At 57.6% G+C, this 26,654-nt stretch overlaps 3 protein-coding genes across 5 annotated transcripts in view; 2 read left to right on the top strand and 1 right to left on the bottom strand.

The window, feature by feature from the left end:
- MFGE8 (milk fat globule EGF and factor V/VIII domain containing) overlaps positions 1-2,416 on the top strand; it is a 13,250-nt gene extending 10,834 nt beyond the window's left edge. For both annotated transcript variants that reach the window (XM_019800004.2, XM_002919555.4), the window contains exons 7-9: positions 211-395; positions 1,353-1,508; positions 1,639-2,416. In XM_019800004.2, coding sequence (XP_019655563.1) covers positions 211-395; positions 1,353-1,508; positions 1,639-1,779 — 482 coding nt within the window. In that variant the 3' untranslated portion in view covers positions 1,780-2,416. The remainder of the gene's footprint in view (positions 1-210; positions 396-1,352; positions 1,509-1,638) is intronic.
- Positions 2,417-5,334: 2,918 nt separating this feature from the next.
- Positions 5,335-20,912, top strand: HAPLN3 (hyaluronan and proteoglycan link protein 3). Of its 2 annotated transcripts, none has more exons than XM_019800003.2 (5): positions 5,335-5,489; positions 13,755-13,937; positions 16,982-17,350; positions 18,872-19,174; positions 19,976-20,912. In XM_019800003.2, exons 2-5 carry the CDS (start codon positions 13,814-13,816, stop codon positions 20,314-20,316), a joined length of 1,137 nt encoding a protein of 378 aa, XP_019655562.2. In that variant the 5' UTR covers positions 5,335-5,489; positions 13,755-13,813; the 3' UTR covers positions 20,317-20,912. The 2 variants fall into 2 exon arrangements, with proteins under 2 accessions (XP_019655562.2, XP_011223706.1); XM_011225404.3 differs by having other exon boundaries at positions 5,360-5,489; positions 19,971-20,912.
- A 1,542-nt stretch (positions 20,913-22,454) lies between these two features.
- ACAN (aggrecan) overlaps positions 22,455-26,654 on the bottom strand; it is a 64,566-nt gene continuing 60,366 nt past the window's right edge. The window contains 5 exon segments of the mRNA XM_034667888.1: positions 22,455-23,240; positions 23,674-23,856; positions 24,649-24,793; positions 25,439-25,521; positions 25,867-26,025. Coding sequence (XP_034523779.1) covers positions 23,164-23,240; positions 23,674-23,856; positions 24,649-24,793; positions 25,439-25,521; positions 25,867-26,025 — 647 coding nt within the window. The 3' untranslated portion in view covers positions 22,455-23,163.

Genomic DNA, 26,654 nt, shown 5'->3' on the forward strand with positions numbered 1-26,654 from the left:
CGGGGGGGGGCAGCTGGCCCAGGGGAGGAGTCGGGGAGGTGGGCAGAGAGAAAGCACAGCAGTTGGCTCTAAAAGGCAGCAGGGGCTTCTGTCTGTCCAAGAGGATGCCCGGGGCTGGGCAGGATGCACGGCTCCTCCCTGTGGTCCCCTCACGCTCATGCTTCTGGGAGGTTGGGTGCTGATCCTGGTGATGAAGCCTCTTGCTGGCAGGGTGTGCTGAGCCCCTGGGCATGAAGGACGGCACCATCCCTGATAAGCGGATCACGGCCTCCAGCATCTACAGGACCTGGGGCCTGAACGCCTTCAGCTGGTATCCCTTCTATGCGCGGCTGGACAAGCAGGGCAAGTTCAACGCCTGGACCGCCCAGACCAATGATGCCTCTGAATGGCTGCAGGTGGGTCGGATGCGGGGCTTCGGGGCTTTGAGGCGGGTTGGGTGGGAGCCACGGGGCTGCTGATCTTTGACCTCCACCCAGCAGGGGCTCCTGTGCCCCAACAGGGAGTGTCTGAAAAGCCTTGTTGTTCTTCAGCTTTGTTTTTTCTCCTCCCACGTGCCCCACCTTCTCCTGATTCTGCAACTGGGGAGGGGGAGGGTGGGGGAACTCAGGGCTGTTTCCACCAAGACAAGGCGGAGAAAGGGGTGTGTGTGTGTAGCGGTTGAGCCATCAGCACCAGCTGCCACAGGGTGACAAGGCTGGCCCGGTGTCTGAGAATACACCATGGGAGAGCCCTTGGATTTCATGAAATTGGGAACCAGGAGAGTCATAGAAAATCGGTGTGTCTGCTGATCTCGTAGATGAGGGAACCGTGCTGGCAGGGTGAGGATTTGCCTGGGCCTCACCTGCTCGTTGGCATAAAGTCAGGTGTGCAAGCCGGGTCTTGGGACTGCCTGTCCAGGGCAGCTGGCAGGCTCCCCAGGGTGGTAGGGACCGGGGGCAGGAGGCTTGTCTCGAGGCCCCCAGGTGGCATTAGGCTGCGGAGCCGGGTTCTGTGAGGAGCTGCCTGCATTTGGACTCCTTCGAGATTTATGCCAGGCTGCGGACAGCCCTGCAGGACACCTCGGGAGCGGCTCCAGTGTCTCTCCTGTCCTTGTTCTCATCGTACTGGGGGTGGGGTGGGGATTGGCTGCGGGTTGACCAAGGCCCAGGCTCTGTGCTCGAGCTTGACTGCAGTGAAGTGTCTGACAGAGTCTGACCAAGTAGGTGATGTGACTTATGTCCGTTGTAGAGAAGCTTGTGCCAAATGCAGTAGCTTCCCCCAAACTAGAAGTCATGCCCCAGCCTGTCTGCCTTTCCCCACCTTACTGCGGAGAACAGTCTACACAAAGGAAATGTGGTTGATTTTCCCTGTAGGTTGACCTGGGCTCCCAGAGGCGAGTGACCGGCATCATTACGCAGGGGGCCCGAGACTTTGGCCACATCCAGTACGTGGCAGCCTACAAAGTGGCCTTCAGTAACGACAGCACGAACTGGGCCGAGTACAGGGACCAGGGGGCCGTCGACACCAGGGTGAGTGTCTGGCTGGCTGACCTGTCACCCCTCCAGGGGTGCGCTTCGAGGCTGGCCGGAGGCTCTGAGGCCGGGCCGGGGGGGGTGGGGGCTGGCCCTGGGGCCCTCCTGACGCCCCCTCTGTCTCCAGATCTTCCCTGGCAACTTGGACAATAATTCGCACAAGAAGAACGTGTTCGAGATGCCCTTCGTGGCTCGCTTTGTTGTGCGCATCCTGCCTGTCGCCTGGCACAACCGCATCACCCTGCGTGTGGAGCTGCTGGGCTGTTAGTGGTCGGCCTGGCCGGAGTGACCGCAAGGGCCCTGGGGCACCTGCCCCTTACCTGGTCCTCCTGGCCTTCTGTTGGCAGGCTGCCTCCTCCACCCCACCTCCTGAGGGTTTCAGCCACCTCTCCTTCCTGCCTTCCCACCCCTCCTCCCTCCCCTCCCCTCCCACGTGGCCCTGGCACCCACCCTTCCTGCCATCCCGTTCTCTTAGGCACTGTGGGAGTTGAGTAGGTCTGGGATGGACAGGGAAGGGCAGAGTAGGGAGTGTGTGTGTGGGGGGGGTTACCTGCACCTCCCCAGATCCTGGTTCTAGTCTCTTGTGTTTTCCCGACACTCGCTCCCGCACCCCACGTTCTCACAGCCGCGGAGGAAGACCCTGAGGCGCCAGGCTGGAGATAACCGTCTCCTGTCCCTCAGCACGATGCTGCCACTCCTGCTGCTGCCACCTGACCCCCAACGTGTCCCCCCCTTATCTCCCTGGAGACCTCTCTTGACCCTTGGCCTAAAAAGAGACAGAAGGGGTGGGGCGGGCTTATGGAGATAGGGGTAGAGGTGGGTGGCCTGGGGGGTACCCTCTGTGCTGGTTCTTTACCCCAGAGTACACAGGCAGCTTCCAGAATATATTTATGTCACCCCCTGGAGCTCTTGCTGTGGTCCATCTTTGCTCCGTCCACATGGGCTTTGGGCTGGGCTGGTGCCCCTCCTCCCCCCTCAGTCCTCCCAGAGGCCAGCACGCTCGTGTCACCTGCCAGCTATGGAGAGCTTAACAGCCGGAGAAGGGAGGAGACTCCTGAGGGGTCCCACTTCCGAGTCCCCATGCCCAACCTCTTCCCCTCAGTTCTCCACCCCCAGACTCATCCATGCAGCCCTGGGGCCCATAGCTGCTGCCCGGTGAGGGGCTCAGGGGGCGCCTGGCACAGAGGCTGTCTCCATGAATGCCTCTGCCCTCTTCCCACACCAGCACCATGTTGCTTAGGCTGTTGGTTTTCCCCTTCAGCGTTTTTCTCTGCGTCCAGAGTGGTGGGCTGCAGAAACGACTAGAAGCTCCATGAACCTGGGCTGCTTTCAGAGCTGTGGGAGGCTCCGGGGTGGGGTGCAGGGTGGGAAGGAAGCGACCAGGGCTCTGCCGAGTGGTCACAAGGCCTCCTGGCTGACCACACCGGTTCCTGGGGGGCTGCTGGCAGGGCGGAAGGGTTGTGGGGCTCGGAAAGCTCCAGGGGTACCTTTCTGCCCTCAGCACCTTGCCCCCTGGAGTGGCCGTCAGGAAATAGCCAGTGGGGGGACAGTGCAGGCCAGTGCCCTGGTGATCTGGGAAGGGGACCAGCAGGTGGAGGAGGGACTGTCTAGCTGGGAAACCACCCTAGTAGCCCAGGCCTTGGGACACAAGGTGAATTTTCTGGAACAAACTTTGGGAGCCCTGCAGTGATACACAGAGGCGCCTCTTGGCAGCAGATCCAGGCCACGTGGCTGCCAAAGGGAGGGTGTGGCTTTGCTGGAACTCAGGAAAATTAGTCTGGAAGTGGCTCCTTCCTGAGAGCTGCCCTTGCCAGGGATTCTTAGTGGGGTAGGGACAGAACGAAAGGCCCGGCTGTGGTCTCTGAGTAAACTGGGGATTGGGTCTCCCTGGGGGATCTTTCGGCTCACTCCTTCCTGTTTCAGAGATCTTTCTGTGGAACTGCATGGATTGTGTCTGGGGTCAGTCTTTCTGGGGGGGGGGGGTTGCTGGTCTCCGGACTCCCTTTTGGGAGCATTTCCTAGCCACAACCTTGTTCTGGCCTCTCCTGGGGACTAGCAGACAGTGGCAGAAGCCGCTTTCTCCTGCACCTGTGCTCTGGGATGGCTCCCCACCCCCCATAATGAACTGCACTCGGGGCCTTGCTAGAACCCAAGGAGTCCCACTTATATAAGGGGAAACAGAGCTTCACTCCTATCTGTCCACAATCTCTGTTGTGGCTTTGAGTGTTTGCTGCGGGCCCGTCTCATCGGCTGTAGTCCCGGGTCCCCACTGGGCCCAGGAGCCCTGAGGCCACTCTGGAATGGCCTAAGCCACACAGGCCCTTCTGCTCATCTCTGTGACCTTGGATGAGTTGGCCATAGTCTTCTGAAAGTCCGCCTCCGGGGAGCCTGGGGCCCTCACTGCTGACCCTCCCCCTGGGCAGCCTCCCCCACTCCCACACGCTTTCACCATCTTCTCCCCCAAATTTGCTTTTTTGTTCCTGTCTGGGGAGCCAGTACTGAGTTTCCACCTGCTGGAGCATGAAACTTGGGTTGCTGGAGCAAAGCTGCCCTGCCCTGTGGTCCCTCTCCCTTCCCATGTGGCTCTCAGCCCTAGAACCCCTCCACCCACCTCTCCCAGGAGTCTGGTCTGTCTGTCTCTGGTTTAAATGGGGCGGAGTGATGAGTTCAAGGTCTCAGGTTGGAAAACCTGAGTTCACATCTTGGTTCCAAGCGGCCTTGGGCAATTTACTCTCTGGGCCCCAATTCCTTCATCTGTAAAACGGAAATAACAGGACCGGCTCCGTGGCCTTGTGGAGACTAATGAAGAGGCCCGGATGCAAAGCCTGGCTCGTTGGAGGCCACAACCACGGGTCCCGTCATCATCAGAGATGCTTGCAAGAGTTTCCTAGGTAGTACTTGAGTCTTCTTCAGTCCATCGCCACGCGGATGTCAGTCTGTCCTCTCCATGGAGGACCTGCACTGGCTCCGACGCCTGGTGTTTGCTTCGGCCACAGTGTACCTTCTAGTTCCCTGCAGCTCTTTGTGCTGTGATGTGCTCCTGGCTCTTCTGTAACACACACACACACGCATATGCACACACATGCATTCAGGCTTTTTGAAGCGTGTTTAGGAATAGACTGCACTCAGTGACCTGTGACCCTTCTCCCAGCCAGGGTTGTAGGACCTCTAGGCTCTTCTGCTGAGGCAAACTGTCCAGCCCAGGACTCCTGTTGACCAGGGTGGACACAAAACACCCTGTCCAAATGGAAGTCCTGGGAGGTGGTGTCTGCCTGATGGCTGGACAGACAGATGTTAGGAATCTAAGGGAGGGCCCTGTTCCTGTTGGAGTACCAGTTAGAAGCCTGGTTGCCCCTGCTGGCTGCTGGGAGCACCCCTCACTTTGCCTTCCCTTCCCCCCAGACCACTGCTTCAAGCCCTTCCTACTAGGGTCAGCGTCCTTGTGCGTGACTGAGTTAACAGTCGTCCTGGGAATTTCATGATGGCTAAACTCACGGGCAGGAGTGCCCCCTTGCCTTATGCAGGGGGTAAACGTACAGAACGTTTACCCTTCCTGCTCCAGAAAATGGGGGGGGAAGCCATAGCCCACCTGCAGAGTGCTGGAGAGGGGCTCCCCGTTTAGTCCCACCGTTTTTGGTAAACGAGTGCTCTAATGGGATCCTCAGTAACGCACCTCTTCCATCTCCCACTCACCCCTCTCCAAGATGTGACAGCAGCTCCTGGACATTCATTCCCTTTACGGCGCCGCTAGCATCTCAGAGTTGGAGCCAAGTCGGCAGCAACTCCTCCCTTTGGGCCCAGCCCTTGGAGGGAAAGGAGCGTGTGTTCCTTTAAGGGGCTGGCCCGGCGGGAACGCGGGGGTTTGTCCGCAACCGCTTCCTCTCAGGCGATTCAAGATCCCCCAAATCCGCCCGCTTCCTAGAACCCGGACAGCCTTGGGCTGGAGGCACTCCAGCCATCCAAAGCCGCCTGGGGACGGTACGTAGCTCGGGGGTGGCCGGGCTCCTGGGGCCCCTTGCGGACCGTGTTCCCCCTCCCCGCTTTGGGTCTCCTGCGGGACCCCACGTCTCCCAGGGTAGGGTCGGGGAAGTGGGCAGGAGGAGTGCGCTGGGCACTGCGGGGCTGGGGCGGAGCTGGGGTGTGATTGCTCCTGGGGCGCGCCCCGGGCGCGAGTTCGGGGGTGGGGGGAGCAGCGCCGGGGCGCGGGCAGACTTGCGCGGGACCCCTGGGCGCGCCATCGGGAGGCACATCCCCAGCGAAATCCGATGCCGCTGAGACCACCGCCAGGTCCAGCGGCTTTGCCAGCGGGGCCCGCCGGATCCCTGCCCGTCTCGTGCAGTCTGGGTCCTGCAGCCTCCGGCACGGTGCGCGACGCGCCGCGCTCTGCCCCGCGGCATGTGTAGGGTGCTCTAGGGTCCACGGGAGCCAGGGGATGGGAGGGGTTTGGGGACATTCCGCGGGGCGGCGGGCGGGCCGACCTGCGCCTCTTGGTCTCTGCCGCCCCCTCGGCGGTCCCAGGGAAAGCGCAAAGGATGCCCGTGGGTTTCAGGCCTCGGTTCGGGGGGTTTCTGCCTTAGGCAGCGCGACCAGAGGCGCAGAGGGAGGGCGGCGAGCAGCGCCCTGGGTAGGAGATGGGGTCGCTCAGGGAGGCATTTAGGGCCGGTGGGCGGCCAGGAAGGAAACAGAGCGGGCGCTTGGACCCAGCTCTGTCACCAACTCGCAGGGAGGCCCCAGCAGTCTGTGTGACCCGGCCTGGACCGCCTAGCGCCGGGTGCCCAGCGCTGACCCCCGGGAGTGCCTCTGCTCTCTGCAGCAGGGGGAGGTGATTGAGAAGCGCCCTGGCCTCCCTCCCGCAGCCCTGCGTGGGCCAGCGGGCTGGGAATGCTGGTAGGAAACACCTCCAGCTTCCACTTTCCGGGGGCCGCAGGTTTCAAAGGCCCCTGTAAGCCTTGTCTAAGCAGGGGGCACCGAAGTCAAAATTCTCCTCGGGAGCCGGGGCTTGTGGAAACCTGGAGGGCAATGCTGCCCCCTGCTTGTGGATGGGGAACTCTACTTTCCGCCGCACAAGTGAGAGCTTGGGGGGGGGCCCATCGTCCTTCCATGTAGGGGTTCCCCTTACTCTGCTGTGGGGAGGGGTCCCGAGCAAAGTGGTGCTGGGAAATGCAAAGGATGGGCGGTCAGGAGACTTGAATTTTCTCTAACCTCTGCCTGTTTACCAAAGATAAAGCCTTGGATACTAACTCACCTCCGTGGCCTTGGCCTCCGTTTCCCCAACTGTAAGGAGAAGGCAATGGTGGCTGCTTTCTCTCTTTGGCAGTGAGAGGGGAGAAAGATTCACCGAAATAAGGGGAGGCTGCACTTTTTACAATAGTAATAACGGCTTATATTTTGTGAGTGCCTGCCCTCCTGCCAGGCAGCTAAGGGCTCTGCAGAAGGTCTCTCCCTTCCTTTTTACAGAACTCTTTTCTGGTTAGAATTATTGTGACCCCCATCTTACAGATGAGGAAAGCGAAGCTCAGTGACTTGCCCGCTGATATACTGTTAGTTACTGGGGGAACCCAAACCGAATCCCCGTGGCCTGTCTGACTATAGAACCCGAAATCTGCCACTCTGCTCTTCTGCCAATACATATTAGCACCTGTTTGGGGAGCATCTGCTATGTGTTGGAGGTGGACATAATTCACCTTATATGATCCTCAGCCCTAGAGTGAGGTTCTAGTGTCCATCCTTCCCCCTCCTCCCCAGACGAGGTCATGGAGGCACAGAGAGGTTGAGTAACTTGATCATGGTCACTCAGCAGGGTGCAGCTGTGTCTTTGCCCAGGCAAAGCTCCAGCTGATTTGGGCAGCCTCCTACAGCCCCCAGGGTAGCCAGGGTCAGGAGCCCAGGCATTGCTTGCCTGAGTGGTAGTGGTTGGCATTTGCCGAACATTCAGGGTGGTCATTGTCTTCAACCCCTGAGCTTCCCTATTAGTCTGCTCAGGAGACCAGGAAACTTCTGTTCCGAGAAGTGGTCAGCCAGCTGGCAGGTGGCAAGTCTAGCTGGACGCCTCAGGCTTTGTGGGCTGCACTCCTGTCAGAGAGGGCTGGGAGAGGAGGGCCAGTTTCCACCTGGGTGGGAGCTCCTGGACACAGGGCTGGTCTTTTCTTCAGAACTCACTTTGTTTTTCTTGGCATCCCTCCCCTCATTCTCAGGTTGCATGACTGCTGGGGATAGCATCCAGCAAAGAGAGGTGTCGACCAGATCACACCTCTCCATTTGTGGGAGGGGTTTGTTGGTCTAAGTAGGGTCCACCCCAAGGTGGGGCTCTAACTCCTGACCCTGAGATCAAGAGCCCCACGCTTCACTGACTGAGCCAGCGGGGCGCCCCTCGCAGTAGTGTTAATAAACCGGAGAGTAGACCCAGGTGGGTGTCCAGAGTGGAGAGGGGCCGAAAGTGATGGAGAACTAGGGCTATCTTGGGGTACCTGGGGGGGCTCAGTCGATTAAATGTCTGCCTTCAGCTCAGGTCATTATCTCAGGGTCCTGGGATTGAGCCCTGCACCAGGCTCCCTGCTCAGTGTACAGTTTGCTTGTCCCTCTCCTTTCCCCCCACTCGTGCTCTCTAATAAATAAAATCTTTAAAAAAAAAAAAAAAGCAAGAACTAGGGCTGCCTTTCGCTGGACAGGAGAAGCCAGGAGGAGGACATGCCCTGGAGCTAAGGGAGCAAGATCGCCAGAACGGTTCTTTTAGAATGTAAATCAGATTCCGGGCCACCCTTCCCTGAAAACCCTTCAGTGTCTTCTGTTCAGTGCTGCACCTGGTCCTGTGCCTGCAGCCTGGACATCATTTCCTGCCTCCCTCCCTCTTCCTCCTCATTGGACTTGAAGCCGTTCCCACCTTTGCAGTTGCTGTTTCCCCAGGATTCTCAAAGCTCACACCCTCAGTTGGTCCCCTTCTCAGGGAGGTCTTCCAGATCCACCCTGTCTCTGGGAGCACCCCTCCCTTGCTTCAGCCTCTTGCAACATCCTCTCTCACTTGCAACACTTTGACCACACGATGTCCCATATCCTATTTGCTGTCCGTTTCCCTCCCTGGAATGGGAACTCTGGCAACTCCTGATTTGCGTCCCGCACGAGAACTATGCCTGGCCCGTGGCGGATGCAGGATAAATTCTCGCTGAGTGAATGAGGCCACATTCCAGCTCCTTCATTTCTTTCTTTTTTTTTCTTCTTTTTAAGATTTTATTTATTTGAGATAGATTTATTAGATTTATTATTAGATTTATTAGATTTATTTATTTGAGACAGAGACAGCCAGCAAGAGAGGGAACACAAGCAGGGGAAGTGGGAGAGGAAGAAGCAGGCTTCCAATGGAGGAGCCTGATGTGGGGCTGGATCCCAGAACTCTGGGATCACGCCCTGAGCCGAAGGCAGACGCTTAATGACTGCGCCACCCAGGTGCCCCCCTTCATCTATTTCCTGGGTAACCTTAGCCATGCAACTTAGCATTTCTTTTCTTCTTAAAGATTTTATTTATTTTTTGAGAAAGCGTTCCTGAGTGGGGGGAGGGGCAGAGGGAGAGAACCTCAAGCAGACTCCCCGCTGAGTGCGGAGTTGGACACAGGGTTCGATCCCGTGACTTGGAAATCACGACCTGAGCTGAAACCGAGGGTTGGCCATCCCACCGATTGAGCCACCCAGGCACCCCCGCAACTTAGCGTTTCTGAGCCTCATTTTCCTTGTTTGTACAAGGGGGATAAAAATTCTGACGTTGTGAAACCCGCAGACAATGACATCGTGCAAGTGCATGGATAAGCGGAAGGCAGGCCTTCTCTAGGTCAGATCCTTATGGGGTTTGGCTGAAGAGTTTACAAGAGAGTCCTGCCGCTGTGGTCTCAGCCACGTGAACTTCGGATGCTGGCTTCATGTCTTTGTGCCTCTGTTTACCTGTGGATTAATTGGGGAGAATTAAATTCTTGATGACTGGGGTGGGAGGGGTTCTTGGAAGGGTCAGGGGAGCTGCTAGACAGGGAAGCCCTTTAAAAACAGAGGTTATGAATGTGTGCTGGGATCTTGGAGGCTGGGAAGGGGTGCCTAGCAGGTCGCTGGAGGACCCAGAAGATACTCCAGCCTTTCCTGGCTCAGTGCATGTTTCTAGACGATGAATGACCTCATCCACGATTGGTAACCGTGGGGGACTGAGGTCAGTGTATCATGGAATGGCATTAGACCAGTGGTGATTTTTCTCAACGTGATGACATACTGGAGTGACTGTAACAGGATTTCTCACAAGCAAAGAGCAAGCGTTAGCAAGCTATGGACTCTAAGATAAATGCTGACGGTCCTGCAGAAAAGTACACATACGAATGTCTCTTACTATCCGGTCTGTTGCTGTTGAGTGTGCAAAACTCAGGAACCAAACAGATTTGGATCATGCAGCATCCTTACCTACCAAATTGTCCCACCTCTCAGGATCCAAACTCGCACCATCTCAAGGATGCAATGGATTTGTGGAGAGAGGGGTGCCTATATGGCAGCTTCACGCAACGTTTTTGGGTAAGCGTAGGAATCAGATGATGACGTTGCAAAGCCATTTCCCTTGAGTTAAAAAAAAAAAAAAAGATTGAAAAAGATGGCTCCACCCTAGGTCAGATTCTTAATTTTGGCAAATCTGGTTTCTCTGGAATCCAAGGCCCCCAAAAACCTACATCTCAAAGGAGAAAGCCCTTGCCCGGGTGGTGAAGGCTGCGAAGGGCTGATAGGGCGTTGGTGCCAAGGTCAGTGGGGAGTTCACGGTGCTGGTGTTTTTTAGGAGGACTCTGCCTGGTTTTGTGAACACTCTGGGTACAAAGCCGCATATGTTTTGAGTTATCTGTCCCAGCCTTATTTTTCCCCTCACCTTTTTAATGGAAAAGTACACATTTTTTTCAGGCACGCAAGTATCACTTTGTGGCAGAAACACCTCCGTTTGCTCATCCCAGGGAAGCCCTTTCTCACTGGGGGGCATCGGGGCCCCGAGGAGCTGCTGTGAGGCAGGGCAGATGGGGACTGTCCAGCCCTAAGCGGCCAGAGGCTGCGGGTGCCCAGGGACACAGTGGGGCCTGTGACAACGAGGTCCGTACCAACAGCCTCTCTGTCCTCGTTCCACTTCCTTCCTGGTTCCAGACGTGGGACCTCAAGGAAGGGAAAGGAAACTCTCCTAGGAGGCCCTGCTGTGTGCCAGGCCCTGAGCTGTGTGCTTGGCACATCACCTCCCTGAATTTGACATGGCCGTTCCGGGCTTTGGAGCTGGAGTGGGTTTAGATCCCAACTCTGCCATGTCCTCGCTGGATGACCTTGGGCCGATGATTTAATCTCCCTGTGCTTTGGTCTTCCCAGCTGTAAAATAAGGCTACTGAGAGGTTCCACCTGCAGGGCTTGTGGTCAGGAGTCAGTGAGCTCGTAAGTGCTCGTTAAACTCAGCCGTTAGTATTTTTGTGCCAATGAGACCAGTCCAAGTGAGGCTCCCCAGCTGGGTTCACAAAGAGACCCAAACGGGGCGGCTTAAGAACGCTAGGACTTTGTTTCTCTCATGGTACAGTGCAGATGGGGGAGGTCCAGGGCTGGTGGGACATCTGTGAGACTAAGGTGACGCCTCTGGTCACCAGCAAGTGGAGGGAAGGAATCCCAGGAAACGGTATCCCTAACTGACCCAAGAGCTTCGTGGGGCGCGTGTTATCGCTGCCAGTGTCCAGCACGGAGCCCCAGGGCCCCTCCTCGCTGCAGAGGGAGGCAGGAATTACAGCTTTCTGCTGGCCGGTCATCACCTCTTTAGAACCACGTTAGTGTAGGAGAGAAATAGAACACTCGGGTGAAACATAGGTCAGGGGATTTTAATGAAGTTCATTCCACAAGTGAGGAAACCTGGCTGGAATCACACAGCTTGTAAGTAGTGGAGATGGGGTTTGAACCCAGATCCTCCTACCCCCAAACCTGTTAGGTTGCCCAGATTTAAGTGAGGCTTTATGGGGGTCACCTGGGGATGCTGCTTAGTCAAGAAGCGAGACCTCAGAAGGGCAGTGTCCTGCCATGCTCGGCACAGACGGCGGCTGTGGGCCTCAGGATCTTCGCAAAGGGGTCTAGGAGGGCAGTGGATTCTGCCAGCTTCCTCCACATTTGCTCCTTCCTTTCCAGCAAGGGCTCCTAACTGTTCTGAAAACAAGAAGATTCCCTGCTCAACCCCACTGCCCTTCCTTACAGATTCCATGCTTTCCTTTTTCTTTTTAAAGATTTTTATGAGAGAGAGAGAGCGCGCGCGCATGCACATGAGCCAGGGCGGGGGGGGGGTAGGTAGAGGGAGAAGGAAAAGCAGACCCCCCTGTCTAGCGGGAGCCTGATGTGGGGCTTGATTCCAGGACCCCAAGATCACGACCTGAGCCAAAGTCAGACACTTAACCGACTGAGCCCCCCAGGTGCCTTTCTTTTTCTTTTCCCTTCCCTCCCCTCCCTTCTCCCTCTTGCTCTTCTCTCCCATTCTGGTTTCTATACAACAGGCATTCACGGGGCCACAGCCTTACAATCATAGCAAAAGGGCAGTCCTCATGTTCTGTTTGTCCATTTTAAATTACACCCTAAGCAGTGTTTCCACATTGCTGCATGATAATCATAGTCATATTTCCAGATGCCCGCTGCGCCCTGAACTTTACTGCCCCACTGTCCCTCTTCAACACAGCCCCTGGGTGTTTGAGAGGTTCTTCTGACCCTGTGGCTCCTGTTTACAGCCGTCACTGGCACCCCAGGGCCTTCGGGACAAAGGAGAGGGAAAAGCCTCTAGGCTGAGCTAGACCCAAGGGCATCTAGACACCAGACCTGCTGACCCCTCTCACGGCCTCTCCCCTGGATCAGCTAGGATCAGCGAGGGTTTCGGGAAGAAGAATTCACCCTTGGGGTTTCCAATAAAGAGGCTCTAATTAGGAAGGAAAGGCTGGCTTCTAGAGTGGGGATGGGGGGCAATGCAGAAGGGAGAAGACAGAGAGATAAGCAATGGCAGTCTCTCCCCCCAGGCCTGGGGTGGGGTGTGGGCGGGAAGGGGAAGAAACAGTGTTACACAGCCCAGGAAAGCAGGGCTGTGGTCACCAGGGGGACGCAGCTTCTCCTTCCTCCCGCCCCCATCCTGTGGGTGCCTCCCATTAGAAGCCAGAGGCCAGGACGCCAGAAGCGTCCCTGGGACCAGAGCAGAGAAAAGCACATAGAGAACTTCCAGCACATTCCCAGCCCCCCACATGCTCTCTTTGGCCTCTGGGCCTTTGCATTTGCTGGTCCCCTGCTTGGCCCACCCCAGTGCCCTTTCCACCCGGCTAACCCCTGTGTTTTCAGTCTTGTTTCCTGCTCCTTTTCTCCACCCCACCTCTGTACTCCCCACACAGAGTCGTGATTCTACACCCTCTCTGCGTTCCTCCAAGGCTGCCGAACTTTTAAATCCTTAAGGGCTCAGCAAATGGCAATGAGCAGGGCGGGGGGTGGGGCAAAGGTGAGGGGGAGGTGAGTGAGGCATTAGCCTTGGGAGCCAAATACACGAGGGGAGGAGGGGGTGTGTGCACCAAAAAAACTCAATCATCAAGATATAATATTCAAATGCAATATTTAAAAAAACCAAATAAACGCACTACAGCCCAAGGGCTAGCTGCCTATTTTATTTGTGTGTCCACAGAAACTGGAACGGCCCCCAGAAGTGCTCTAAGCACGGCATTTAACATTTTTTTTGACCTTGACTCAGGATAAATCAATCTGTGAACTCCCGGTCACCCCCGTAGACCTCTTTAGACCTCTCGGGACTGAAACAAGCTCAACAATGCAGGCCTCCTCTCACTAAACATGAATACACCCTGAGATTTTCTAGTCTAGTCTAGTCTCTTCCGTGTCATTAAGAAAATGCTCACAATCTTTCAAATTCAAACGTGCCGTCTGAAAACTGTCGATACTGCCTTATCACCCTGTGTAATTTTCTCCGAGGACATCGTGCCTCCTCCTAACTCCTCCCTCGGCTTTGTTGGCTCGCTTCTGGCCCATCTTGCCTGTGGGGTGCGGTCCCCCGAGGGCAGGACCTGGGCTGGCTCCCCTCTGTCTCCTCTGCTCTGAGATCGGGGCCTGCGGGAGGGGGGTGGCGTGCAGAAGATGCTATGTAATGACCTGTTGAGTGAGTGAGTGGGTGCTGGAACCCAAGGGCCCCCGGCCTCCCTGCAGCAGGCTTCTCTCACTGGCTTGCTTTTCTTCTCTTCCCAGCCTGCCCCAGGCTCCCGTCTTGCCCCGGACACCCTGGCGCTGCAGCTGTGCCTGGCGCCATGGGCCCGCTGCTGCTGGTCCTGCTGTACCCCCTGCCCTGCGTCTCTGGGCTGCCTTTCTACAACGGCTTCTACTACTCCAACAATCCCAACGGCTGGAACCTGGGCAACGGCCACGGTGAAGGTGGGCGGCCTCCTGGCTCTGGCTTTATGCTCCGCGGGGTGACCAGGACCTCGCCCGGCTCCTGCTCTGATATGCAGGCTCCAGGCCGGGACAGGGGACAGACAGGGCATGGAGCCAGCAGCCCCTTCCCTACCTGGGCCCTTGCAACGGACTGGGCTCATTTCTGAGATGAGTGCAAGGGATGGTTCAGTTACTCAGCGTTTGCTAGTCTCCGGGGCTTGGAGTGGTCAGAGCCAGAGGCACATAAAGACAACCAGCTGTGCACTTAGGGACACTCCCAGAGCCCTGCCAGTTTTCCAAGATCCAGCTGCAGTGGGACCTCCCCGGTGTCCCCAGTGGAAAGGGGGTTTGGGATTAGACAGATGAGTTTGAATCTTAATTTTGCCACTTAGTAGCTGCGTGGCTTTGGGCAGGTGACTTGGGGGGGAGGGGCAGAAGGACAGAGAGAATCTTAAGCAGGCTCCATGCTCAGCATCGAGCCCGACTCAGGGTTGGATCTCAAGACCCTGAGATCATGACCTCAGCCGAAATCAGGAGTTGGATGCTTAACCGACTGAGCCACCCAGGCGCCTCTGGGCAGGTGACTTTGTAGTTAGCAGTTGTGCACCCACTATGCGTCAGGCACGCTTCTAGGTGCCTTCCGTACGTTGTCTCATACGATCCTTGTAAAAGCCCTGGCACACAGGCAAGGTTCACAACCAGCACAATGAGGACACCCACCAGGCCACGCTGGTGGCAGCCACCCCTGCAGCCCCGAAAGCAGATACTATGGATTATTTCAGTTCATGGATGAGGAACCCGAAGCTCGGAGTTGAGCCAGCCTCCCAGGGTGCACAGATCATAAGAACCTGTGCTGAGATTTGTTTGTGGCCGGACTGAGAATGCAGCCCACCTGGCCATGACACGAGCCTCCCTCAGGCTCTCGGGAAGAAGGTGTTCCTTGCCTCTCCCGGTGTCCCGTGGCTACTGATGGACCTGAGTCGCTCCCATCTGCCTCTGGGGTCACATCTCCCTCGGCCCCCTCACTAAGAAGATACGTGTGACTGCAATCCTTAATTTAGTCCCCTCTCTCTGCCATAGAAGGCAACTTCCTAGGGGGCCAGGGATTAGGACCTGGCTCTCTTGGGGTGCCCTTATTTGGCCTCCCACCTTCCTTTCCCCCCAGAATTTGTTTTGTTAGACACTCACGACTTCAATGAGTTTCACAGAAACTTAAAGACTTAAACTTTCTACCCATAGTGTCACCACTTTCCCTTCAGTCCCTGAATACGTGCGAGCAAAATCACAAATGATCCCCCCCACCTGGGGGAACCATTGCCAACATGTCAGGTGGGGCCCTCCAGCCTTTGATAGAGGGGGCTCTCCCTGTCACTTCACAGAATACAGTTTTTCCCAAGGTCACTGAGTAGGTATCTAGCTGCCAGGTTCTTTTACTCGTCTGTATAGTGTTGGTCATATGAAGGCGTTAGGATTTAGCCCAATATTCTCATTGTCTTCGGGGTAAAGCTTCAAACACAGCTTTACGAACGAGGATCGGGGGGAAAACAAAGGACGTCGTAGCCACTCCATGATAGTCCTGCCTCACGTCTGTTGAGCTTTTTCCAGACGTCCCACCTTACCTGATTTGAGCTGCAGCACAGCCCACTGTGGCTACCGATGGGACCCCATTCTACAAAAAAGGAAAGTGGTTTGGAGAGTCAGCCGATTTCTCTAGTCTCGACTAGACTTGCAGAAAGTTGGAGCCAAGATTCCAGCTTATCTGACTCCAGGCCTGTGGTCCCAAACCTCTGTGCCTACTGCCTGTCCAGAACAGCCTTCTCCAACTTCAGTGACCGGCAACGTCACCTGGAAAGCCGTTCAAACACTGATCACGGGGCTTTACCCCCAGAGTTTTTGATTCAGGGGGTCTGGGGTGGGGCCTGGGAGTTTGCATTTCTGACAAGTTCCCAGTGATGCTGCTGCTGGCTCAGGGACCCCCGTTTGAGAACCACGGCACCAGAGCACCTGGCTTTTTCAGCATGGAGCCCCAGCAGGGAGCCTCCTGTTTGCTGCTTACCCTGGAGAACTGTCCTCCCCTACCCTGTGTCCCTCCAAGGGTCTAAGTCCGGGCCCAAGAGCATGAGGTAGTAAGACCTGTGTCCGGGGTCTCAAGTTACAGATGAGCCAGCCTTAGCCATACCTGGTTCTTGGTGCCACTGTGGGGGGCTCTGTGTTTATTTGTACCCGGGAGCCCTGCGTGTATATAGTCTCGTGTAGAAATCCTCACCTCATCTCACCTGCGTTTCTAGGTATTCGGGGAGCATCAGGGGGAACGGTTGGACAGAAAGGGCAAGCTGTGCTCTCCCGTGGCAGCGTGGTAGGGAAGGACCCTCGGGGAGAGCTGAGTCCTAGCCCGCCACCTGCTAAGCGAGAAGCCTGCCACATCAGGTCGCTTCTTATGCACAACAAACTGAATGGCTTAAGACAAACAGCATTTTTGGTGTTTTTTGGTTTTGTTTTGTTTGTTTTGTTGTTTGGCTTGTGATTCCACGGGTCAGCATTCTGGGGCTGCCTTCCACGTCCTTGGTCCTGGCTGTGCTCACTCAGTTGATGGTGCCTGCGGCCAGTAGGACGGGTCAGCTGGGGGCTGGTCTGCCCAGGATGGCCCCAGCTGCGAGGGCTTGTCTCTGGTCCCTGTGGGCTCTCCTTCTCCAGCACGTGAGCCCAGGCTCATTGTCGTGGGGGCTGGCAAGCTTCCGGGAAAGAGTGGACCCAGACTCCAAGCAGGCACAGGGGAAGAGTCACTTCTGTCATGTTCATGTGGTCAAAGCAAGTGGCAGGGCCAGCGCGGATTCAAGGGGGAGGGGAAATAGTGTCCCCTCTGGATAGGAGATGCAAGGTCACGATGCAGAGCGTGTGGATACAGACAGGGGTGCAGCATATGGCCGTTCTTGCAATGGGTAACTTCTGAGCCTGGCGGGGGCTAGGGATGAGCTGGGGGTGGCCCTTGCAGGGGCACAGATGCGCTGGAACACGCCCCCATCAGCATCCTACCTCTCTCCCAGGCATCTTCAATGGGGTGAAGCTGGTGGTAGAGACGCCCGAGGAGACCCTGTTCTCCCACCGAGGGGCCAACGCGACCCTGCCCTGCCGCTACCACTACGAGCCGGCCCTGCTGTCCCCGAGGCCCGTGCGCGTCAAATGGTGGAAGCTGTCGGAGAATGGGGCCCCAGAGCAGGACGTGCTGGTGGCCATCGGGCGGAGGCACCGCTCCTTCGGAGACTACCGGGGCCGGGTGCGCCTGCGGCGGGACGAGGAGCGCCAAGTGTCGCTGCAGATCCGCGACTTGCGGCTGGAGGACTCCGGGCGTTACCGCTGTGAGGTCATTGATGGGCTGGAGGACGAGAGCGGCCTGGTGGAGCTGGAGCTGCGGGGTGAGGCCCCAGTGGGCGGGGGCACATGGGGGCCTGGGCCACGGGGAGAGAGGGTCCCGAGAAACTTTCTAGACCTCTGTGCTTTTGACAGCCATGCAGTCCTCAAAACCACCCCACGGGGAAACTACTGTTCTCATCGCCCCCATTTTACAGATGAGGAAACAGAGGCACAGGGAGGTCAAGTAACTTCCCTAAGGTCACACTGCCCATAGATGGCAGACTAGGAATTTGACCCCAGGTAGTCGGGCTCCAGGACCCACTACTCCCTCTGTCTCACACCTTGTTCAGAGCAAGGAAAACAGGAGCTGAGACTCCGGCGGGGTTGGCGGCGGCACAAACCAACTGTGCGTGGCAGGAGTGGTGGGCACTGGGGCACGCGGCTGAGCCATCGTCCTGGCCCAAAGGAGTGCCCTGCTCAGGCCCAGAAGCAGACCCCACGCAGCGAGGTTTTCTGATTTGACAAGAGAAGCATATACTTTTATGTGAAATCTCTGGATTTTTCTGTAAAAATCTTCTAATGAAAAAAACAGCAACAGTCAACTCAGTGTTGTCTAAACCACCAGGGCCTGCGCTCCAGACCTTGTGTGTGGGCTCCCGGGGACAATCGCTAGGGACTGTTACCTCCTCTGTGTCTAGGACAGGCTCTGTGTTCTCATACCTCCCCTACCTGCAAGGGAGGCAGCTGGGATGCGTAGAGAGGACCATGTCCTGGCTCCACACCCACCCCAGCTGGGCTGCCCGGGGAAGACACCTCATTCCCTCGGAGCTCCTGTCCCCTGCCGTGTGAAATGAGGGCCTCGTCTGCCTCCTTGTGAGGAGATGAGGATAAAAGGCAAGTCAGGGACCTTTGCCATCAGCATCCACCTGTCTAGTCCAGATGGCGGCCAGAGGGGTCACAGTCCTCATCCCTGATGTTGGGTATGACGGGGATGGGAGGGTGCCTGTGTGGTCAGGTGAGAGCCCTCTATCAGGTCACACAGATGGCTCGCTGTGTCCTCACATTGTGGAAGGAGTGAGCGACCTCTGCGGGAGACGCTAATCTCATTCACAAGAGTGCCACCCTCGCGACCTAAGTACCTCCTAAAAGTCCCACCTCCACAGACCGTCCGTCACATTAGTTCAACACCAATTAGGGGGGCACACTGAGACCACGGCACTGGGTTCTTGCAACAGCCCTGTGAATTCGGGGGTGTTCCCATTCTGTAGTTGGGGACATTAATTGGGTGATTCATTCATGACCTTAACATGGTTTCTGAGTGCTGCTGTGTGCCAGCCTCGTTCCAGGAGGGTGGTGGGGGCACACGTAGATTCTGCTTTGGACCCGGACAGGAGATGACAGGTTTGCTTCTGTGAGGGACTCTGTGTGTGTCTGTGTGTGTGTGTCTGTGTGTGTGTGTGTCTGTGTGTGTGTGTGTGTGTTGGGGGGAGCATCCTTCCCAGTGGCGTGGGGGGCAGGGACTGGGGTCTCCAGCCCGCTGGGCCCCTGCCCCCCCTTCAGTCCCTCCTTTCCTCCCTCCGCAGGTGTGGTCTTTCCCTACCAGCACCCCCGCGGGCGCTACCAGCTCAGCTTCCACGAGGCGCAGCGGGCATGTGTGGAGCAGGATGCGGTGGTGGCCTCCTTCGAGCAGTTGTTCCGGGCCTGGGAGGAGGGCCTGGACTGGTGCAATGCCGGCTGGCTGCAGGACGCCTCGGTGCAGTACCCCATCACGCGGGTCCGGCAGCCCTGCGGGGGCCTGGGCCTGGCGCCTGGCGTGCGCAGCTACGGCCCGCGTCACCACCGCCTGCATCGCTATGACGCCTTCTGCTTCGCTCCCGCCCTCAGGGGTGAGTGCACCGGCCCGGTGTGGGCCCGGGGCTGGGAGGCAGCTTTAGGACCCCTCTGCCCACCCTGCCGGCACCTTTATGGGGAGGTTTGGAGCGCCTGCAGGGGTGGAAGCCACGTCTGGCTGAGTTTTGAGTACTTTGCTGCGCTTCAGACATTCTTTGAGAGCCTACTGTGTGCTGGGGCCAACACTAGGTTCTGGGCATCAGAGACCAATAAAGCATGGTCTGTCCTCACAACAGGGATCATTTCACGCGAAGACAAATAAAGACAGTGATTGGTTCATTGTCTCATCCCAAACATTCAGGAAAGTATCCTGGCACATAGTAGGTACTCAGTAACAGATTTTTTAAAAAGATTTTATTTTAAAGTCATCTCTACATGCAACATGGGGCTCGAGCTCACAACCCCGAGGTCAAGAGTTGCACGCTCCACTGACTGACCCAGCCAGGCGCCCCGGGACTCAGTAAATGATGGGGTGGGCAAGAGACTCTGGCACGGCCTAGGTGGGGTGCCCACCCAGGGTGCAGTTAGGGACGGGGGAGGTGGAGTACAGACATGACAGGAGGGACCCTGGCCCTCTGGCAGGTGGGATGGAACCCTCAGAGAGGGGGTCAGAACTGGGAAGGGACCTCGCCAAAGGATGCATGGCAAGTGCCCGCAGCCCGATGGCTCCCTGGGCTCATCATTGCCAGGTCTGCTGGGTGAGGTCCGATGGGCTGCCGTTTCTGCAGGCCGCACTGTCCCCTCTGCCTGCCCCCCTCCGCTGCCCAGCCCTCACAGCCCACTTTCCCACAGGGCAGGTGTACTACCTGGAGCACCCGGAGAAGCTGACGTTGGCAGAGGCGGAGGAGGCCTGCCGGGAAGACGGCGCCCACATTGCCAAGGTGGGCCAGCTCTTTGCTGCCTGGAAGTTCCGTGGCCTGGACCGCTGCGATGCTGGCTGGCTGGCGGATGGCAGTGTCCGCTACCCTGTGGTCCACCCGCGTCCCAACTGTGGGCTCCTGGAGCCCGGTGTCCGAAGCTTCGGCTTCCCAGACCCGCAGGCCCGGGAGTACGGCGTGTATTGCTACCGTCCGCGTTAGTGCCCCGGAGTGCGCTCATCACCAGCCCGCCCCCTCCCCTCTCGTGCTGTATTTATTGAATGGTTCATGTTCCCTTGCGGGTTGGGGCAATTTTTGTATTGTTTTTATACTTCTCACGTTAAATTTTTTTTGAATTACTTTTTTTGGGGGGGTAAACCCAACATTCCAAATCCTCCCTTTGTTCAGGTGGACACCCCAAGACTCCCCCCTTTCGGGAATCCCTCTGCCCCTCTCCTCTAGGCCATTGGAGGTTCGGGGGCTGACAAGGGCTCTACCATCTCTGAACGCAGCCCCTCTCCCTGCCCCAGGGAGGCTGGTGCCCCGAACGAATAGTGACGCCTGGTGGCTGCAGCTCCCTCGGCCTGGGGCAGGGGGAGGGTATCCCCGGGGCCCTGGAGCTGGGCATTGTGGTCTCCTGCCTCCTCCTCATCCTCGGAGAAGCTGCTGGCCCACATCAGTGCGGCTGAAGAGCTGGGGCTGGAAGTAAGTCCCTAGGCTTTTGTGTGAAGTCCCAGGAAAGGGAGAAAGTTCTCTCCCCATTTTTTCCTTCTCTCTCCAAAGAGTCTGTATTTTGTTCTCCTTTTTCCCCTGCTCAGGGAGCGGCCCTCAGGTGTGCGTACTTTCTTTGGACAATAAATGATGCTGTGACCCCCGTCCCTGTGTCTGGCTCTCTGCCTCGTTCAGTCCGGGCCCAGCTCCCTTTCCAGGGAGAGTGGGGGCAGTTCTATTTCCGGTGGCTCCGGGGGCTGCACCTTCAGGCCCCCCGTGGTTCTGGCTGCCTGCCCTGTGGCAACCCCTGCCTTGGGTGCTGGCCTGGTCGCTGGAGGCTCCAGCCTGCTTTCCCACCATCTCCCCTCCCGGGCTGTGTGTCAGCTCAGGCCTGGAAGAGAAGGAGGTGCCTCTCAGGACACACCCCAAGATCTCAGAGACCAGCCCTCTCCATGTCTCACCCTCTGCCCCTGCCCCGACCCCAGCTTCAGGAAAGCAGGCCTGCCTCTGCTCAGGCACACTTCTGCCACTCACACCGCTATGCAGTCCGTTCTTCACGTCTCAAAGTGTGACCAGGCAGCCAAAGTGTGCTGGGCAGCACCCCGGCAAATTATTAGAACGGCCAATTTCTGAGCCCCACCCCAGACCGTCCATAGGAGAAGCTCTGGTGCTGTCACAAGCCCTCTTGAGTCTGATGCAGGCTCAAGTCTGAAGACCACAGACGTCATTGTACTCCCAACTAATCAGTTGATCAATTAATGACATAATTATTGAGCCTCTTGTATGTGACCATCACTGTACCCTCTCTACTTTCGTCCACTCGTTTCCAGACTCGTAGGTCGTCTGGACACATGCCTATTTTCACCGACAAACACTGTACCACACATATACACACCCGAAAAGATAGCAGCAGACTCACAGCACTCACGAGCTGCGCCCAGACACAGTCACAGACACGGATGCGAGGGCCCACGGAGCCACTGTGATGAGTAGGGGTGGTACTCACCTGGCCTTCGAAAGAACAGGCTGGTGGGGGGCTGCCCCTGGTATGCACGCCCCGGTTCCACTCAGGGTCTCTCGAGGGAGTCCATTTTCAATTGAAATTGTTTCCGTTGATAGCCTAGAGCCTCCTTGAGGGCAGGATGCCCAGCCCTTTTTGCTAGTGGCCAGCGAACTAGCTAGCCGCAAATACATGTAAGCAAGATTCACTGTTCCCAGGCTGCCTGCAACTGTTTTGTTCCCTCTTATAAACCCTGATGTGTCCCTGCTCTTGACTCTACCAAGCGTCTCCGAGGGGAGCAGCATGCGAGCAAAGAACCAAACCGTGCAAAGTTACCAGATGCCTCGTTTGAGTTGTGAATTCAAACACCACACCCATTGGCCATCACACATACACACACACAGTCCTCCAAACGCACAGGTAACCTCACAAAAATAGAGTACAACAGGTGTGACTGTTCCAGGCTTTGTGAACAGACAAGATTCACCCAATTTGGGCTCATTTGATCGAAACATGTCCCAACTGGACCCATTCTGAAGAGCCCCTTCGGTAGAACTCTTTAATTTAAAAAAAGGGAAAAGAAAAGAAAGAGATCTCTTCCAATGTCTTTATTATTATAATTATCATAATCTTCAGTTTTCAAAAATATAAATAGGTGCACGGAACTCTGGTGCCTGCACGGTCCCGGGGGGTGTGGGGTGAGGGGGAGGGGTGGGGCGGCACTCCTGCTGGGCAGGAAGTGCCCCCCCCCAGCCCTGCCGGGATCAACACCTGCTAGGGTGGCAGACCTGGGTGAGCGGATGCTGAAAGAGGGACCCTGGGAGGGAACCTGACCCCCCATGCAGCGGAAGATCCCTCCACGGCTCTCTCCTGTCCCCTCACCCTCGGTGGAGCCCCCCCCTCCCCGAGGCTTCTCCCCCCACACAGACGGTGCAGCCCTCGGCCTCTCGTCCAATACATTCAGTTGCGGCAGGTCCCAGCTCTTCGCGCCCCTTCCTCCCTCCTCCCTAGCTCTCCCTGGAGGTGAAAAAACCAAGGATTGCACTGCTCTTGGATAAAGTCAGGAAACAAAAAATAATCTTCTTTATTTAACTTAACCCCTCCCCTTCTCCCCCTGTCCCTGCCCTGGTCCCTGGAAAAGGCACAACGGGAGATTGAAGAAATGTCTCTAAACTCAGTCCACGGGTTACAATACGTTTGCTTTGCTTTGGCATTGGGGGGGAAATCAGATGCAGTTTTGGTGATTGGGGGGGGTTGGGGGGGCAGGTGCATACACAATGTGGGATTTGTTTTTTTCCTTCTTTAATGGAATTCCTTATATGACAGAAAGAGACAAGAAGAGGACACCATCCATGTGGGCTGTCAGCCTGGCGAGGCTCCTGGGCTCAGCGTCCTGGGCGCGTCCTGGAAGCATCTCTCAGTGGGCTGTGCTGGGCCGGCTCCTCCGGGGCGCCCGCGGGCTCCGCTTCTGCAGTCTGCGCTTGTACGTGGAGGCTGCGGTGAAAGGGGGAACGGAAATCTTGACTGCTCGCTCAAAGCTGGGGCAGCCTAGCCTCTCCCTACTTGCCGATCCACCGCTGGCCCCCCTCCCTGCAGAAACCACGGGCTGAAGAAGGCAGCCTGAGGCTTTACCCGCTTTCTGGTTCTGATTTTTCTGGGCACCCACTGGGGCTAAGAGGCTTTGAGGTGGTCTTGAAAAGGAAAGCAGACCACCTGGTTGTTCCTTCGTCCTCTCAGTGAAAGCAAGAGGGAGCCCTCACTGAGGGCAGGGGGAGTGAGTGTGACCGCTCCCCTGGAGTGTGCAGACAGCTGGTGCTCAGGACCCCCAGGAGAGGGCCAGCCACCGCCCGGGCTCTGGGAGCAGGAAGGAGGGCCTGCTGGCGGGATCTAGCACTGGGCCCAGCGTGGGGGGGGGGAGGTTCCTCACGGTCTGTGCAGGTGATCCGAGGCTCCTCCCAGTGCCCACTGGGCTGGCACCGGATGGTGGGCACGTGGCGCTGGACAAAGCCTTCTGTGCACTGGTACCGCACCAGCGAGTTGATCTCGTACCGGTCCTTCTTCTGCCCAAAGGTCCTGGCGTGTTCTACCACGGGGGGGTCTCCGCAAGCCACTGAGGGGCAAACACCCTTGAGAAAGGGCCCTTGGAGGGTTTCCCGTGATGACCCATGCTTGTGATGAGCTGGTGTGGCCCCCTCTGGCTGTGGGGAGGCAGCCCAGAGCCCAAGGAAGGGGCGCCGAGCCTAGACACCTGGCTGCGAGCCCTGGCTGCCGGCAAAGGGGCATTTTTACGCTGTGCTAAGCGTCTGGAAGCCACTGGTTCTAACATCTGGATTCCTCCGTGATTTAGAGCAGCAGGGTGGGAATAAAAGGAAGGTCTTGAGGGGATGAAGGAAAGACAACAGGGAGGGAGAAGGGTGGGAAAAGGGACGAGAGCCAGAGATGGTCTGTGACTTCTTTATGAAAACAGTGGGACAGAAAGGAGGTGTGGGCAAGGCGCAGGAACAGGAGGGGCGCGTTCGACCAGCACCTCTGTGTCTACAGACTCTAAGCAGAAGATCGGGCCCTGACAACTGACACCCTTGGGGACCCCAAAGAGAGCGGGGCTCCCACCCAGGACAGTCCTTGTGAGTGACTTTCTGTGCGGGTGCCCAGGGGGCTGGGTGTGTAGGGGCCGGCCTGTCCTCTAGCCTGGGACCCTCACTCTCCCTAGGAGAGGGCCTGCTCTTGCCATTGGCCCTGGGATGCTGGCACGGGGAGAGCACCTCCCCCCAGCGCCAGTCTGCCTGCTGGGAGAGTGAGGGGACATCAGCAGCCAGGAGACCAGGAGACGCCTCCCAGGTCCCACAGCAGGAGCCTCACGTCCTGACTCCATCCAAGCGGGCCCCTCTGGGCAGCTGCTCACCTGTGCCCTTTTTACACGTGAAGGGCAGGTAGTAATTGCAGGGCACGTCGTTCCACTCTCCCTTCTCATGCCAGATCATCACCACGCAGTCCTCTCCACTCACGAAGAAGTTGTCAGGCTGGTTGGGGCGCCAGTTCTCAAATTGCTGGGGGTGGGGGGTTGGGCAAGGGTGAGGCTGAGGCAGGAGCTTGGCCTGACCCCGCCTTCTTCTCCTTCCCTGATGAGGGGCCCATGGCACTCCTCTTCCATCTGGCCAGTAGTGGAGGGGGGGCGCTCACAGGCTACCTCGCTTGGGTAGGACTGGGTGGTAGAGAAATGGCTCCCAAGTCCAGACTGTCTCTCTAGGCTTCTCCCTCAGGCCTGGCTCTGGGACAGCATCCCCTTCCCCAACCCACGACACTGTTCCCATCCACCTCTTCCAGGAAGCCTTCCCTGACTTCCTCTGCTGACCTGCAGCATTAACTATGTGTACTGTCCCTTGGCATCTATGTTGCTTTCTGTCGGCCTGCCTCCTTGAGTAGACTGAGTCCTCTGTGGGAAAGGAAGCCCTCGAAAGCCTCCATGTACCCCTTCTGATGGTGTGCCTGCATTCCGTCCTTGTCTTCCTCACCCTCGTCTTCATGAGAGCGTTCACTTGACCCACCCGGCCCTGGCAGAGAGCACTGGAGACCCAGTCCCTGCCCCCAGGGCTCCCAGCCTAGCAGCTGCTCAGTGGTTGTACGAGGTCCCGGGATCTCTATTCCCCTCCTCTGGGCCACCACCTCTCCCCGGTGCCCCTGGCAGAACTCACCAAGGAGTGTCCATCTGACCAGCGGAAGTCCCCTTCGATGGTCCTGTCATTCAGGCCTATCCACTGGTAGTCTTGGGCGTTGTCTAGAGAGGGGCGTGGAGGGTGTGGCTGTTAGAACTTGAGCTCGCAGAGCCGAGGGGGTGGGGGCGTGGCAGGAGGTGGGCGGGCTCCTAGGAACATGCCACCTGCTTCTCTGGCCCTGACAAGGGTCTCAGCACACGCACGTGCGGAGTGCACTTCCAACCACCACCCGAGCTGGAGTGGAGTGGCGAGAGCCCCAGGGTGCATCGGGGTGCAGCCCCAGCGGCGGAAACCCCCTTCCCCCCACCCCGCACCCCCGCACCCCGCACCCCGCAGCCCGCAGCCTCTGGGTCCAAGTCTGCGGACTTCTGGTGAGTGAGGCCCCGAGCCCCCGTCCCCCCACTCACTGTTGACGAACTCCTGCTCCTCAGGCGTGACGATGCTGCTCAGGTGGGCCTGCTGTGCCCGGCACCTGCTCTCGGCATCCACCCAGCTCTCGCGGTCGGGGAAGTAACGGTAGCAGTGGCCCTGGAACTTGGTCCAGCCCTCCTCACACAGCTCCTGGTCTGCAACAGAGGTCAGGGGCATGAAGACGGAGGCCCCGAGGCTGCCTAGGGGTGTCCGGTGCGGCCAGTCTCATGCCAGCGGCCTACGTTCACCCCGACTTCCATGTCCGTCCTTGAAGGGAGGGGCCCCTCTAGACGAGGCTCAAGGTGGGAGCCAGGACGGCCTGGTCCTGGAGCCCCCGAGCCTCTGGGCATGTTCCCATCCTTTCTTTCCGTGATGTGCCCCCCCCCCCCAAGCTTTTCTCCTGTTGTTACCTGCTCTGGGAGGTGTTGAGGTTAAGGTGGGGAGGGAGGGAGGGAGGGAGGGAGGGAGCTGTGGGGAGCGTGTGACGGGGCAGCAGCAGGCAGCGCTGGGGGCATGAGATGGCACTTCAGGTGGGCACAGAGGAGCAGGAGTCGGTCTGCTCTGGGTCTACGGAAGGCTCAGTCCTCTACATTTGTCCATCTGAGCTGGCTCTGGCTGGGCACGGGATACCGGCCTCTTGGAGGACCAGGTAGCCAATGCGGGGACCATGATCCAGGGGCCTCGGCTGTTTATTTAATTTCTTGGTGGCAGAGGAGAAGAGGGAGGGGCGTCTCTCCTCACAAACCTGTATGGGTTAGGGGTTCTGAGTTGGGAGAAGGGGCTG

This window comes from Ailuropoda melanoleuca, chromosome 9 (assembly GCF_002007445.2).
Source record: "Ailuropoda melanoleuca isolate Jingjing chromosome 9, ASM200744v2, whole genome shotgun sequence".
NCBI classification, from domain to species: domain Eukaryota; kingdom Metazoa; phylum Chordata; class Mammalia; order Carnivora; family Ursidae; genus Ailuropoda; species Ailuropoda melanoleuca.

Excerpts from the sequence above, each read along its gene's own strand:
- HAPLN3 (XM_019800003.2), top strand. The coding sequence starts at position 13,814 with ATGGGCCCGCTGCTGCTGGTCCTGCTGTACCCCCTGCCCTGCGTCTCT. Across the intron at positions 13,938-16,981 it reads GGGCAACGGCCACGGTGAAG|GCATCTTCAATGGGGTGAAG; the intron begins GTGGGCGGCCTC and ends CCTCTCTCCCAG. Across the intron at positions 19,175-19,975 it reads CTTCGCTCCCGCCCTCAGGG|GTGTACTACCTGGAGCACCC; the intron begins GTGAGTGCACCG and ends CCCACAGGGCAG.